This window comes from Nanorana parkeri, unplaced genomic scaffold, assembly GCF_000935625.1.
Source record: "Nanorana parkeri isolate BGI_ZX_2015 unplaced genomic scaffold, ASM93562v1 scaffold585, whole genome shotgun sequence".
NCBI lineage: Eukaryota > Metazoa > Chordata > Amphibia > Anura > Dicroglossidae > Nanorana > Nanorana parkeri.
In genome coordinates this window covers 695,456-710,881 of record NW_017306853.1, presented here as the reverse complement: position 1 = coordinate 710,881, position 15,426 = coordinate 695,456, and the positions used below count along the sequence as shown (strand labels likewise).

General features: G+C 50.2%; 1 protein-coding gene across 1 annotated transcript; it reads right to left on the bottom strand.

The window, feature by feature from the left end:
* Positions 1–398: 398 nt before the first annotated feature.
* On the bottom strand, positions 399–9,603 carry ADRA2A (adrenoceptor alpha 2A). Its single transcript, XM_018562576.1, has 2 exons — positions 9,573–9,603; positions 399–1,734 (listed from the first exon to the last, which is right to left on the bottom strand). Exons 1-2 carry the CDS (start codon positions 9,601–9,603, stop codon positions 404–406), a joined length of 1,362 nt encoding a protein of 453 aa, XP_018418078.1. The 3' UTR covers positions 399–403.
* Positions 9,604–15,426: the final 5,823 nt, after the last annotated feature.

Sequence of the window (15,426 nt, the reverse complement as noted above, 5' to 3'; positions counted from 1 at the left end):
TCAACATAAGATCAGGTCTGACTGGTTGCTGGGAGCGACAGCACTGTCAGGCTGGCAGACGTCACCCCATAAAAGGAAAATAAAAAATACAAATATATATAAATAAGAAGACATTGAGAAGCGGATACCTGGCAAGAACGATGCAGAATGATCATTTTAGTATTAAAATATATTTATAATTAAGCATTCATGGGTTCACTTACAGCGGCATGCCCGGCAAAAAAAAAAAATGAGAGGCACGCTGCATGAGTGCACAGTTGTCTCGTATCGAATAACACAAGAGATAACATGAAAGGTTGTTGAGGGGGGTGGGGGAGCCCCCTAGAATAAAAGGCACCCCGAATTCAGGGTATTAGTTCTTTTTTCAAGTTTAAGGTGTGCTGTTGTGGGGGAAGGGTGGGGGTCACACGATTCTTTTCCTCTCCCCTTTGCACAGAATCCGTTTGAAGGCTCTCCTGAAGTCATGGTTGAAGATGGTATAGATAACCGGGTTCAGGGAGCTGTTACAATAGCCAAACCAGAAGAAAAATTTGAAGAGTGTGTCAGGGACGTGGCAGCTTTTGTTGCAGATGGCGATGAGGCAGTAGGTGAAAAAGAACGGGAACCAGCACACAACAAACACTCCGATGACCACGGCCAGGACAAAGGTGAACCTTTTCTCCCGGTTCTGCCTGCCCCTCCACCGGGAGGCTTTGGCGCTGCTCTCCTCCTCTCTCCGAGGCAAGCTGTCCCCTGGTTTGATCTGGCTCAGTTTGGTCTTCCCTTTGCTCCGGTTGACTTTGTCCCCCTTCTTCTTGGAGGAATACTGCTGTCGGTCTTCGGGATGATCGGAAGAGGAAGAGTCCTCCAGGTCCATTCCATTGGCCTCGGGCTCTTGATGCTGCTCCCCTCCTGGCCCCTCAGCGTTCTCCCCGTTGAGTTTGACTGGCAAGTCCTTGTCGCCGTAGCCGTTGTGCCTCTTATCGGCTTCGCCGCTGTTCCTCTTGCCGGGAGGGACCCTGGTCCTCTTCTTTGCTATCTGGTAGATCCTGATGTAGACCAGGACCATGATGACGCAAGGGGCAAAGAAGGAGCCGATGCAGGAGGAGATGATGTACCACTTCTCCTCATTGATCTTGCACTTCGGCTCTTCTTTTTTGCCGCTCTCCTTCTCGATGGTGATGAGCGGAGGGAACGAAATCACAGCTGAGATGACCCACACGATGACGATGATGCATTTGATCCGGCGGGGGGTCCTCTTGAGGTTGTACTCGATGGCTTGAGTGATAGACCAGTAACGGTCCAGGCTGATGGCACACAGGTGCACGATGGAGGAGGTGCAAAAGAGGACGTCCAAAGCCAAGTAGATCTCGCACCACACCTTGCCAAAGTACCAGTAGCCCATCACCTCATTGGCCAAAGAGAAGGGCATGACCAGAGTGGCCACTAAAATGTCCGCCGAGGCCAAGGAGAACAAGAACAAGTTCTGGGGGGCTTTGAGAGCTCTGCTTGTAAACACTGCGATGACCACCAGGACATTGCCAAATACTGTGAAGAGCATGAGAATACCCACCAGGGAGATGAGTGCCAGTGTGACCTGCAGGGAGTATGGGGGGCCCTCTTCCCCAGAATTAGTCCCATTGTTTATGGTGCTATTACCACAGTCCCCCAGGCACTCCATGGCAGAGATGCCCCCCCTTGCCGCTAGCGGGTTCTCAAAGTTAATCATGAAATATCGGTGTGTCTTCACCTGGGCTCAGCAGACTTGTCTGGGTGTGACATTGAACCAGCTACAGGCGAGAGTCCTTAGCAGCAGCCTGGGTCGGCCGTGTCTACCTTCTCTTCTGCACTCCAGCTCCCTGCTCCTACTACTCCACACAGGTGTGACACACGGTTCTCTGCACCTCTCTCACAGTCTTTGTTCTCTTCCCCCCACCTCTTTATTTTCTGAGTAATGTAGTCCAGATTCTTACCTTTCTGGACATCTGGATGAGCTGCAAGTAGCGCACCTGGTCAGGGGTGGGTCAGAGGCACAACATGCCTGTTGCATCAAGGGTTAAAGGAAAGACTTAGGAGACGTGATAGGCCACCGGAGGAAGGTACTTTAAAGAGGGTCATCCAGATTCCCAGTGTGATCACTCTAGTGTCCAGGCACAGGTTTAAAGTTCTCTTTAAAAAGCTAGCAGCAAGTCCTGTGTCCAGGTAAGGGAGACCAAGTCCCGTGTCCAGGTCGAGGAGACAAAGTCCTGTGTTCAGGTAGAGGAGACCAAGTCCTGTGTCCAGGTAGAGGAGACCAAGTCCCGTGTCCAGGTAGAGGAGACCAAGTCCTGTGTCCAGTTAGAGGAGACCAAGTCCTGTGTCCAGGTAGAGGAGACCAAGTCCCGTGTCCAGGTAGAGGAAACCACGTCCTGTGTTCAGGTAGAGGATACCAAGTCCTGTGTCCAGGTAGAGGTGGCTGGAAAAAAGAAATCTGTGTTCCAGTAAAGCTACTCACAGGTCTTGTGCCCAGGGGGGTCAGTGTGAGTCCAGGGGGGTCAGTGTGTGCCCAGGGGGGTCAGTGTGTGCCCAGGGGTTAGCTGGGTGCTGCTTTCTCAGCAGAGCACCTAGATTCTGCCCACTCTGGGTGCTGTCTGCATCTGGCTGTGGCAATACCAGTGTATGATTTTACAGCTCAGCAGTGTGATAGTTGGGTGCTGCCTCTGCTCAGCCTGGGTGCTGTCTCCGTGGGTGCCGTCACCGGTTGTAATAGATGGGTGCTGTCCTCATTGGCAGCTCATCTGGGAGCTGCCTCTGCTTGCTGCTGGGTCAGAACACTGCTGACTCTCTTCACAGTTGGGATCAGAACAGAGAGCCGGATGCTTCTTTTTTGCAGATGGGTCAGAACAGCGATCTGGGTGATGTCTCTGCTTGTAGCTGGGTCAGAACACTGATCTTGGGTGCTGTTTCCTGTTGCTGTTGGGTCAGAACTCTGATTTTGGTGCTGTTTCCTCTGTAGGTGGGTCAGAGCATTGTTCTTTGCACTGGTTTCTTCTTGCTGTTGGGTCAGAACAGTGATCTTGGTGCTGTCTCTGCTTGCACTTGGGTCAGAAGACTGATCTGGGTTCTGCTCCCTCTTTCTTTTGGATCAGAACACTGGTCTGGGTGGTGCTGATCAATGCAATCCTCCCCGTTGGCAGACGGCAGCCAGTGCCTGCGCTGTGTGAACAGATTCAGCTCCTGATTGCTGTATGAGCTCCCAGCTCTGGACTCATATATAGCAGCACAGTCAGCTCCAGAGCAGAGAACAGGCAACGTCACCCCCACGTGGGTATTTACCATCCCTACACCGTGCACACACCCTCAGCCAGGAGACTGTGCACACCAACCCTGCTCTCTAACAGTCACACCGCGCACACTGCCAGGGACACTCCTGACATAGAGGAGCCCCTCAATGGGAATTTTGTTTTTTTTAGTATGTTATGCATATTTTTACTTTTAATTCCCTTTTATTATTTGTATTATTATTTTATTTTTATTATTATTATATATTTTTTGATCATGTTAATGTTATTTTTTTTACATGCATTTTATTCACATTTCTTACAGCAAGTTCTCATTGCAATAATTTTGTCTACTTTTTGTTTTTAATCATGTTAATGTTATTTTTTTTAACATACATTTACATAGTTACATAGCATTGGAGGTTGAATAAAGCCATAAGTCCATCAAGTCCAACCTGTTGTTGGACACACACACAGTGTGTGTGTTAGCGTTTATGAGGTACCGTATCAAAAGCCTTAGCGAAATCCAGATATACCACATCCACAGCCCTCCCTCCATCCAGATCTCTACTTACCCCCTCGTAAAAAGTCAGTTTTTTTTTTTTTTAATCATGTTAATGTTATTTTTTTTACATACATTTCTATTCACATTTCTTACGGCAAGTTTTCATTGCAATCATTTTGTCTACTATTATCCTTTTATTATTATGAATTATTATTATTTTATTTGTATTATTATTTATTTATTTATTTTGTTTTAATCATGTTATTGTTATTTATTTTTTTTACATACATTTTTTATTCACATTTTTTACAGCAAGTTCTCATTGCTTTTGGCATTTCTAAAAAAAAGTCTACTTTTTTTTATGACATGATAATTTTTTTTTGCTGTTTATATTATGGTTTAAAATATTTTGTAACATTTTCATTACGTTGTCTTTTTGAAAATGCTTCTTTTAGTTTTTTACTCTTTACTATTATGCATCTGATTTTTTTTGGTTTTTTTTGGGGGGGGGTTTGGAAATGTCATTCTTTAGACCGCCAGCATTGTGCATGGGAGCCAAAAACACAGGTTACAATGCGCTTTGCACTGTAGGTCAATGCGCGCCATTAATTGCATGCAACATGCGCGTCGCGTGCTTTGAGATGCGCTTTAATGTGTTTCCATTGACATCAATAGAAACTGTATTTTGACAGAACACTGAATATAGTCTCAACTGCGATATTTACATAAGAATGGGCGGAGCTATTTACATAAGAATGGACGGAGCTATTTACACAAGAATGGGCGGAGCGATTTACATAAGAATGGGCGGAGCTATTTACATAAGAATGGGCGGAGCTATTTACATAAGAATAGGCCGCGACTCATTCTCCCCCAAAAAAATGTCCGCACGTCGCTAGAGTGTTTGGGTTTCGCCTAAAGAAAAGATGGCAACCCGAGCTACAGTGGAGTCCCCGTTCACACGTAGGCATAACCGGGAATGCATGCTAAGGCATGGGTCTCTCCTGTGTTGGGCGCGCGTTCACGGAACGCCTAGGTGTGAACGGGGACTAAGTGAATCACAGCACAACACACTAAGCGCTGCGCAGTAAAATGTGCGTTTCTGCAACCTTAAAGGAGAACTATGGGGTTAGTGTTTTTCCCCATAGTTCTCCTTAGGGTAACGGGAGGACACAAACTAGCGTCCTCCCGTCACCCTAGGCTCAGTATATAGGGAGCTACAGCTCGCGGTATACTGAACCGCCGCAGCCGGGACTTATCCTGACATTACTGTCGAGATCCACCCAGCTGCGTGAGTGACAGCTGGCTCTGCCTATCCAGAGGCAGAGCCAGCTGTACCCGCCCCCTCCCAGTCAGCGCTGGAGGTTTGGAGCTGGGAGGGTGGGAATCCCTGCACGGAGCCGTGAGTTACAGTCACGGCTCCCTGCAGGGAGATGATCGAGAAGTGAGCGAGCACCGGTATGTGTTCGCTCGCTTCCCGATCTATTGAGCCGACGTGTGACAGTCTCATTGTCACACGTCGGCTGTTCTAGGGGAACAGTGAAAAGCACCCTCCCTCATAGTTCTCCTTGAACTTTTTTTTTGCCCATTTTTTACTTTAGCTTTTCTAAAAAAAAAACGTAGCTGGCTTCTACCGGGTTACAGAGCATGGTAAGCCTCCCCTCTGTGTAACCTATCGTGGACGGAGTACCGCCTGTTAATTACAGGCGGCGCTGCATCCAGCTTTTGACAGCTATGTTTGGTTACACAGCAGCGGGCTCCCCCACGGCGGTGTGTAACCTAACACAGTGAGGTCAGAGCTACAACAGCCTCTGACCTGGAGTCAGAGGCTTGAGCTCTGTGGATGGTTCAGAATAGGGATCCACCGATACCGATACTAGTATCGGTGCCAATACCGAGTATTTGCCCAAATGCTCCGATACCTTCCCCAATACCGGAACTTCCGGTCAGAGGAAGATTTCTGTTGACCGCCAGTGCCATAGGGGAACATGGAGCCGGCTTCCTGGGCAATCAGGAAGCCAGGTGGTGAGAAATGACCCGCCTCCCACCTTCCTGATTGGCTGGGAAGCCGTCTCCATGCTGATTGGCTGGGAAGCCAGCTTCACGGCCAATCACCATCGAGCTGGCCGAACGGCCGTCTCCTTGCTGATTGGTTGGGAAACCGGCTTCCTGGACAATCAGCATCAAGCTGGCCAAACAGCCGACTCAATGCAGATTGGCTGGAAGGCCGGCTTTCCAGCCAATCAACATGGAGCCAGCTTACCGGGCAATCAGGAAGCCGGGAGGCGGGTCATTATTCGCCGCCCGGCTTCCTGATTGGCTGGGAAGCTGCCTCTTTGCTAATTGGGTGGGAATCCGGTTTCCCAGCCTATCACAATCGAGCCGGCCAAACAACATGGAGCCATCTTCCCGGGTAATCAGGAAGCCGGGCAGCAAGCCGGGCGGCATACCCACCGCCCGGCTTCCTGATTGCCGGCTCCATGCCAGCAGAAGCACTGGTATCGGTACTCGGTATCGGCAAGTACTGAAAGCAAAATATTGGTACTCACACTCGATACCGAAAAACCGGTATCGGTGCATCCCTAGTTAAGAACAATGGGAAAGCGCCATTCGTCCAAGCCATCCAATCAAGAAAAAGAAAACAAAACACTGACGGCATCCATTTAGATGGCTCATTAGTGACGAGCAAGTGAGGGACAGGGAGGCTCCTCCTTCCTCCCACACCCCACAGGCAGAGCAGTGTCCCCTCCAAACTCACAGGCACAGTGACCGGGCCTGAGGCAGGGTGAGGGCAGGCCTGGGGATGCCTCACCTGCCACTGACGTCATTGCACATCCCTGGTGGGCATAGGAGTGCAGAAACATTGTAGGCACAATAGTGCAGGGTCACTGGAGACACAGGAGTGCAGGGGTCACTGGAGGCACAGGAGTGCAGGGGTCACTGGAGACACAGGAGTGCAGTGGTCACTGGAGAAACAGGAGTGCAGGGGTCACTGGAGACACAGGAGTGCAGGGGTCACTGGAGACATAGGAGTGCAGGAGTCACTGGAGACACAGGAGTGCAGGAGTCACTGGAGACACAGGAGTGCAGGGGTCACTGGAGACACAGAAGTGCAGTGGTCACTGGAGACACAGGAGTGCAGTGGTCACTGGAGACATAGGAGTGCAGGAGTCGCTGGAGACACAGGAGTGCAGGAGTCACTGGAGACACAGGAGTGCCGGAGTCACTGGAGACACAGGAGTGCAGGAGTCACTGGAGACACGGGAGTGCAGGAGTCACTGGAGACACAGGAGTGCCGGGGTCACTGGAGACACAGGAGTGCAGGGATCACTGGAGACACAGGAGTGCAGGGGTCACTGGAGACACAGGAGTTCAGGGGTCACTGGAGACACAGGAGTGCAGGAGTCACTGGAGACACAGGAGTGCAGGGATCACTGGAGACATAGGAGTGCAGGGGTCACTGGAGAAACAGGAGTGCATGAGTCACTGGAGACATAGGAGTGCAGGGGTCACTGGAGACACAGGAGTGCATGAGTCACTGGAGACATAGGAGTGCAGGGGGCACTGGGGACACAGGAGTGCATGAGTCAGTGGAGACATAGGAGTGCAGGGGTCACTGGAGACACAGGAGTCACTGGAGACATAGGAGTGCAGGGGTCACTGGAGACATAGGAGTGCAGGGGTCACTGGAGACATAGGAGTGCAGGGGTCCTGGAGTGCACCATGGTCACAGTCACTGGGGAAGCATGGGGCACACAGCAGACAGGCACTGGAGGTACAGGGTGCTCAGCTTTGGCGTAGTGAAGAGTTGCTTGCATGCTGAGCTCCATGTCTCTGAGCCCTTTAAGCTTAGCCGATTGGCTGTGGTGCTGGACTTACGGGTAAAACCCAGAAGTGATTGAGGCCTTTCCTGAAGAGGAGACCCGGATCTGTGAGGAGGTGAGTGTAACATTGTTCATCCAATCAGATCAGATTGATGTCTGTATCCAGTACTGGGAGCGCCGGCTTAGCACATTTCAGAAATACAGAAATAACAGGAAATGAAAAGAAATCCCCTCTTAGACAGTTGTCACTGGAATATGTGTGTCCCTGTGGGAAGATTTCACCTCAGCTCCTGTTGTGGTGACAACGGTAACATGTATTTCCCATTACTTTCACCTTCTCAGTTGTCAGGACAGATGGGGGTGGGGGGATCTTCCCAGTGGGGACACAGGCAGGGCTTCTAACCCTTCCACACTCCATCCAAAACCTCATTCACGTTGTATGTGAATTCTGGGAACCAGAAGTCTGTAGGAAGTGAGCGCTCCATGGACCCCAACAGCGCCGGGTTCTCTGCGTCTCGGGTCCGGAGTCTCTGTCTGTCTGTGAAGTTTTTGCTCCAGAAATATTTGGTAAACCGGAATTTCCAGTTCTGGTGAAGGATCGGCCGGCACAACGCTGATCACAGACATGTTATTAATATCTTCCGTCAGTTATTTATAAACCTTCATTAAAGCAGAATAAGTATCACATGAAAGGAGCGCTACACCCATCATCCTTCCGGGGCACCAGCTTCCTACATCGTTCAGGGACTCACATGGTGGGATCTCTGCACCAGGGTTCCTGGCTCCGCCCACCCGCCGAAACCCGCATAAGAAGCGAGTCCCACAGGCCGTGCCGGGTCTCTCATTTATTGTACGTCAAGGGGAGTGAGACCCCGCCCACCGCCCTTCCCCTTGGCCATGGTAATGGATATGGTTGTGGAAGATGAACAGTGATGTCACTCCTGTATAATATCTGGAGAGCGGTGATGTCACTCCTGTATAATATATCTTATATCTGGAGAGCGGTGATGTCATAGCACGGTCTGCGCTCTTGGGATTTGGAGACGATGGGGGAGAAGTGAGGTGACGACATCCGAGGACCGCAGTGATTTGTGTTCCCTCCACACGATGTGTTATTAATGATACCTTATAATGAGCCGGAGGGACAGAGACGGGCGAGGAGGATAAACATGTTGTGGTGAGTGCGGCGGCCATCTGACACGTAATTGCTGTTGTGCTGACCTGCTGTTGTGCTGCGCTCGGGATCGGCACTCGGGGAGATTCAATGACTTGGAAACAATCAATTCATCGAGTGTTACATTGTAACTCCAAGAACACGGCGTCCCTTAAAGGGGACACGTACTGGGGAAATATACAAAGTTGCCATCACTGACCCCCTCCTGAAGGTGCCGGCTGCCTGGCTGTCTCTGACCTGACCTGAAACAATCATTTACATCAGGGGTGGGCAACCTCGGCGCCGCAGCTGCTGCGGAACTACAAGTCCCACGAGGAAAGACTCAACAATGACTCGACATTGGCAGAATCATGATCGGATTTGTAGTTTCAGCTGGAGAGCTGATTTAGATAATAAGGTCAGATCATATCTACATACTTGCTGCAGGCCAGTGCCTCGGAGCATTGAAGCCAGTGGACAAGCATGACAGCATCAATGCTGGGGACCAGCAGAGATCACAAACAAGATAAGGGGAACACCTGCGGTTGCAGCTTTGATAGAGGATGCTGGGCTTTCTATTGATCTATCTGTGAGTGAAGATTGACTTCTCCCTCTTCCCCTATATTTGGAGGTTTATAGCAAATACTTTGGAGGTTTATAGCAAATATGCATACCTTTTTTACAGTAGATGGTCATGTGACACCCCAGGATCCTTCCTTTTTTCCTCCGCTCCCCGCAATAGGCAGTCGTGATGTAGTTCTCGAAAACCATCGTGTGGTCCGTCAAGGACGACATGATGACAGACCCCCCCCCCCATCCTCAGAGGCGGGTCCATGACAACCTGGACTCACAGCAAGAGGAGGGAATGATGCTGGATGTCATTCAACCCGGAATGGAGGAGAAGCGCTGCATTGGTGAGTGTGCCGGGGGTCAGCACCGGAGAGGAGGCGGGCATTGCAGCAAGATACAATATTCCATTCGTAACCATGTTGGGCTATTTATTATTTCGCAATCTGATACTGGAATTGGGTCTTAAGGTGTCCAGTGCTGGTGGCAGGTAGGGATGGATGAGCTCAGGTTAGAACCAATCCCTCTCCGGACATGAGCTCACTCAAACAGAGAACCTACATGGGCCTCCTACCCAATCAGCAGCAGGTTGGGCCTCGCAGCTGGCCATACACAAAGGGGCGGGATGCTTGTGCTGATGTCATTGACATTATATGGTCACATGACCATATTGTGCGACTGTCATTTGCCTAATACAGCCATGTAAGGTCAGTGATGTCACTGCACCCGCCGCCCCTTTGCTTGTGTCAAGCTGTGGGCAGGTCATTCCTCACCTGTGGCTTCCAACCAGGTTCAGGAGGATCTCCTTCTGGGTTCGGAGGAGCTTCAGGTTTGGACCGGGATCCACTGTTATCACCTTCCCAGGGAATGCCATTGCTGGAGTGCCCGTGGACAGGAAGTGGCTGCAAAGTAGCTGCAAGAAATCAGCAGCACTGAGATGCAACAAAGTACAAAAAACAGATGAGAACGAGTATGATATTGTAGAACTGACAGTTGTTTATGATGCGCAGAGCCCAGAGCACACAATGTCATCTACTTTAAGCTGAGTAAGTGGTACCGCTCGCCCGGGGTAACAGAGAAGAGCAAAGTCTGACCGTGGCGGCTGATAACAGCCCATAAATCTCTCTTCCAGGTAACAGCTGTGCGGGAGACAGATGCGGCCTCTTGTTTATTGTGTACCATGCCGTGTCCGTTCCCTCCTCCATGCTGCTCTGTACATTGCACAGAAGTCTTGTTACAATGTATCGGCTATGGGATGTCTATATATCGGGGACCGCTGCTCAGGGCCCAGGGGCAAAAGGGGCAATTTCCACGGGCCCAGTCATTGTTGTGGAGCCCAAAGCAGCTGCCCCTTGAGCCCGCAAAAGATACACACGCGGCACTGTTCTTTATAATATGCGATCGGCATCGCATAATGTTGCTTCGACCCTGCCGTTCGCCGCGTTGCGTGAACGCATGACATCTCAGGTGGGGTCACATCTTAGGTGGGGTCACGTCTCCTTCTGACGTCTCCTTCTATCTCCATGGCGGAAGCCAGTGGCGCCCCGAGGCCGGGTGTCCGCGATGACGTCATCGCGCAAGCGCGGCCATCTGAATGACGCCTGCTGGCGCCCATCTTGGTGATGGACGCCGGCAGAGAGAGGAGGGGAGGTTCACCCGGCGGAATTAGGCATGCCGCCGGGTCCCCTCCTCTCTGCTGACACTGTCGGGCGATCGGTCCATGAGAGGGTGACACCAAAATGACTGTTAGTCATTTTGGTGTCACCCGGGTACGGAGCCGCACCCCCCTTGTGGCACCACTCGCGGGAGCTGGGTAGCGGGCTGAGGGGGCCAAGAAAAGCTTTGCCCAGGATCCAATCAATATTAAAGTCGGCCCTGCCTCTGCCAGTCTGTCTGGGTCCGAGCCGCGGAATGTTTTTGGACTTTTTATTTAAAGCTGAACTCCGGGCAAAAAAGCTTTCAATACAATATCTTCCTCAATAACCACAAAGGTGATAAATTCACTTGGTGTGCACCAAATGCAGATATCACCTTGTAAAAGTAACAGTGACATCATCACTGTGCTGTATATAGTCTGTGCAGAGCTGAGGGAGGGACCTGGCAGGCTCCACCCATTACAGAATACTACAGGAGGGGGCGGAGACGAGACCAGTCACCCTGCACAAGGAGAGAGAGCAGCAGTGAGCGGTCTTTATTACAGGAGGGGCGGAGACAAGACCAGTCACCCTGCACAAGGAGAGAGAGCAGCAGTGAGCGGTCTTTATTACAGGAGGGGCGGAGACAAGACCAGTCACCCTGCACAAGGAGAGAGAGCAGCAGTGAGCGGTCTTTATTACAGGAGGGGCGGAGACAAGACCAGTCACCCTGCACAAGGAGAGAGAGCAGCAGTGAGCGGTCTTTATTACAGGAGGGGCGGAGACAAGACCAGTCACCCTGCACAAGGAGAGAGAGCAGCAGTGAGTGGTCTTTATTACAGGAGGGGGCGGAGACAAGTGCCTGTGTAATGTGTATTGAAACAGCTGCTTGTAGTCCACTTCAGAAGCTGGAGTGACAACACAGGAGCACAATTCAGAGGCAGGGACAAAGCATTGTCACTCTTTAACAGGGAGTGCCTGAACAAGGACAACATGGCAGGATCACCGGGGATCTTTTTTTTTTAATGGAAGCTGCCGATTTGGAAATACTGAAACAAACTTCTGAAATGACATTGACGTGTTAAATCTTATAGGAGGTTTCATTGATTGGGGTTTACTTTAAGATACCGATACCTTATCGATACCAATAGGGTTTCCGGTGTCTTTATAGCAATTTTACGTTTCTTAAAGGGAACCTGTCACCGCTGAGGCTCCCGACCAGGCCTGGAGGATGGCTGACTCCCAGAGGTGTTGTCCATGCCAAGACGGAGCACACTGCCAGCTGTCACTCACGCAGCTGGGCGGATCTCGACATCGATGTCGGGATCCGCTCCGGCTGCGGCTTCTCAGTATATAGGGAGCTTATACTGAGCCTAGGGTGACGGGAGGACGCTAGTTTGTGTCCTCCCGTTACCCTAAGGAGAACTATGGGGAAAAGCCTTAACCCCATAGTTCTCCTTGGAGCTCAGACACGGCACATGCAGGACTCAGAACCTGGACTGTCCAGGTGAATCCGGGACGGGTGGCAACCCTAGCACACCTCCGCAGCATCGCAGACAGGGAATTGATGCAACGACGGCAGGACAAGCGCCGCTCGCAGTTTGGCAGCCTCGGCTGTGACCGGTGAGAACTGCACTGACAGGTTCCTGTTAATGAAAAACCTGATGTGTTGTAGCTCACAATCTGGACACTGCACAATGACAGCTTGCTCTGAGCGCCGCCTGGGAGCTCAGCCGCCCCGGACACAACAATGAGCTGTCGCCATCTGCTGGCAGCTTCGGCTCACTGCCCCTCCCCCGGGTGACCACGGGGATATATATATATATAGCGTATACATTAGACGGGGAAGCTGAGATCGCAGACATTGGGAGCTGACAGAGAATGAAACATGTGCAGTATTTTCCATCCTCTATTATAAACACTGACAGTTACTGAGAGCACAGATACCATGAAGTAGATGTCAACCCAATCACTAGGATCTCATGTAAGCTTTAATATGTCATTCCAAACATTGTCTTCAATATCTTTCAGTCGTTAGGATAATCCCCGGTGATCTTGCCACGAAGGTCCTTCTTCAAACGTCTCAGTGCTGCTGATCTCCTGTAGCCTTTTATCATCCACTTCCTGTCTACATGTACTCGTTGCAGTGTCAGCTGCCCTTCATTAGTCTGAACTACTACTACTACACCTGAGTGCCCCCCGGGTCTTCTACTGAGTGCCCCCCGGGTCTTCCACTGAGTGCCCCCCGGGTCTTCCACTGATTGCCCCCCGGGTCTTCTACTGAGTGCCCCCCGGGTCTTCTACTGAGTGCCCCCCGGGTATTCTACTGAGTGCCCCCCCGGGTCTTCTACTGAGTGCCCCCCCGGGTCTTCTACTGAGTGCCCCGGGTCTCCGTTTGAGAAATGGGAATGATGCATTTTGTTACATATTCTGTTTGGACCTTCTTGGTATAATGGATCTATTTTTCGATTATTATATTATTAATATTTTTTTTCCAAGCAAAGACAATACATTTGATCTTTATCTCAGTCATGTGATCGTAATGTGACGTTACTGTTTTTACATTATATTAGATATAAGACTGAGATTTGATCCGAACCCACCATCATGGTATCCTCCCGGCCCCTCAATATTTCATTCTGTGCCCCTGGTCTATTAGAACCCTAGAAACCCCCCTGAGCCAGACTGTGCCGTATGTACACGTCTGTCTCTCCCCCAATCTGTCCTCCATCCCTATCCTCGTATCATCCTCACACCGAGACTGAGAAGAAAATGTTCGGCGATCATCGGCATGCGTCATATCATTTCTGAGCGGCGATCATTTTCTGTTTGTCCTGTCCTGTTTTATTTGTGTTTCGGGACAATGGGTCCCATCGCTATAAATATACTGTAACCTGCAGGCGATACCTCTGTATCCTGCGTGTAATACCTCTGTATCCTGCGTGTAATACCTCTGTATCCTGCGTGTAATGCCCCTGTATCCTGCGTGTAAAACCCCGTATCCTGCGTGTAATACCCCGTATCCTGCGTGTAATGCCCCTGTATCCTGCGTGTAATACCTCGTATCCTGCGTGTAATGTCCCTGTATCCTGCGTGTAATGCCCCTGTATCCTGCGTGTAATACCCCGTATCCTGCGTGTAATGCCCCTGTATCCTGCGTGTAATACCCCTGTATCCTGCGTGTAATACCCCGTATCTTGCGGGCGATGCCCCTGTATCCTGCGTGTAGTGCCCCTGTATCCTGCGTGTAGTGCCCCTGTATCCTGCGTGTAATACCCCGTATCCTGCGTGTAGTACCCCGTATCCTGCGTGTAATACCCCGTATCTTGCAGGCGATGCCCCTGTATCCTGCGTGTAATACCCCGTATGCTGCGCGTAGTGCCCCTGTATCCTGCGTGTAATGCCCCTGTGTGCAGTGTGCAATTCCCCGTACGCTGAGTGCCACGCCCCCGCCTGTAACATTCCGAAAAATAAAATCAAGATCCCAGCATTTCACAGGTGCAGTGTAATGATCTCGGTTCCTTCCCTCACAGCAGCAGCGCGCCTAAGTGGCACAACAAATGGACTGCGCGGGAGCTGCGGATGTGTTTCGTCTAACGACGCCGACATCCCGGAAAATTTTTTTACGGAGCCTGAGAGCAGCTTGCCGGGGACGCCGCGCAATTATCCGAATGCGGAAGCGATTATTATTTTTAAAAAGAATGAACGACGTGTTTTGTGACAGAGACGTGCGGAAGCGATTCTGTATCTCGGGGCGCCGCGCTCAGGTGTACGCAATCATCGAAATCATATCATTTACTGAGTGCTGATTATATGTGCGGCGTGATGAGGACAAACGAATGGCCTTTGTCATGCAGATAAAGTGATTGGAAATATCTTCACCTTGTTTACATGACAATTGTGATTCCATCAGGTCCAGTGGCCATGTTGGGGGTTGTAGTGTTCTATGTATAGAGTGTAATAGAATCGTATTATGATGGTGTCCAATGGTCGGCCATGTTGGGGGTTGTAGTGTTCTATGTATAGAGTGTTATAGAATTGTATGATGATGGTGTCCAGTGGTCGGCCATGTTGGGGGTTGTAGTGTTCTATGTATAGAGGGTAATAGAATTGTAAAATGGTGTTTTATGGTCGGTCATATTGGGGGTTGTAGTGTTCTATGTATAGAGTGTAATAGAATTGTAAAATGATGGTGTTTTATGGTCGGTCATGTTGGGGGTTGTAGTGTTCTATGTATTGAGTGTAATAGAATTGTATTATGATGGTGTCCAGTGGTCGGCCATGTTGGGGGTTGTAGTGTTCTATGTATAGAGGGTAATAGAATTGTAAAATGGTGTTTTATGGTCGGTCATATTGGGGGTTGTAGTGTTCTATGTATAGAGGGTAATAGAATTGTAAAATGGTGTTTTATGGTCGGTCATATTGGGGGTTGTAGTGTTCTATGTATAGAGGGTAATAGAATTGTAAAATGGTGTTTTATGGTCGGTCATATTGGGGGTTGTAG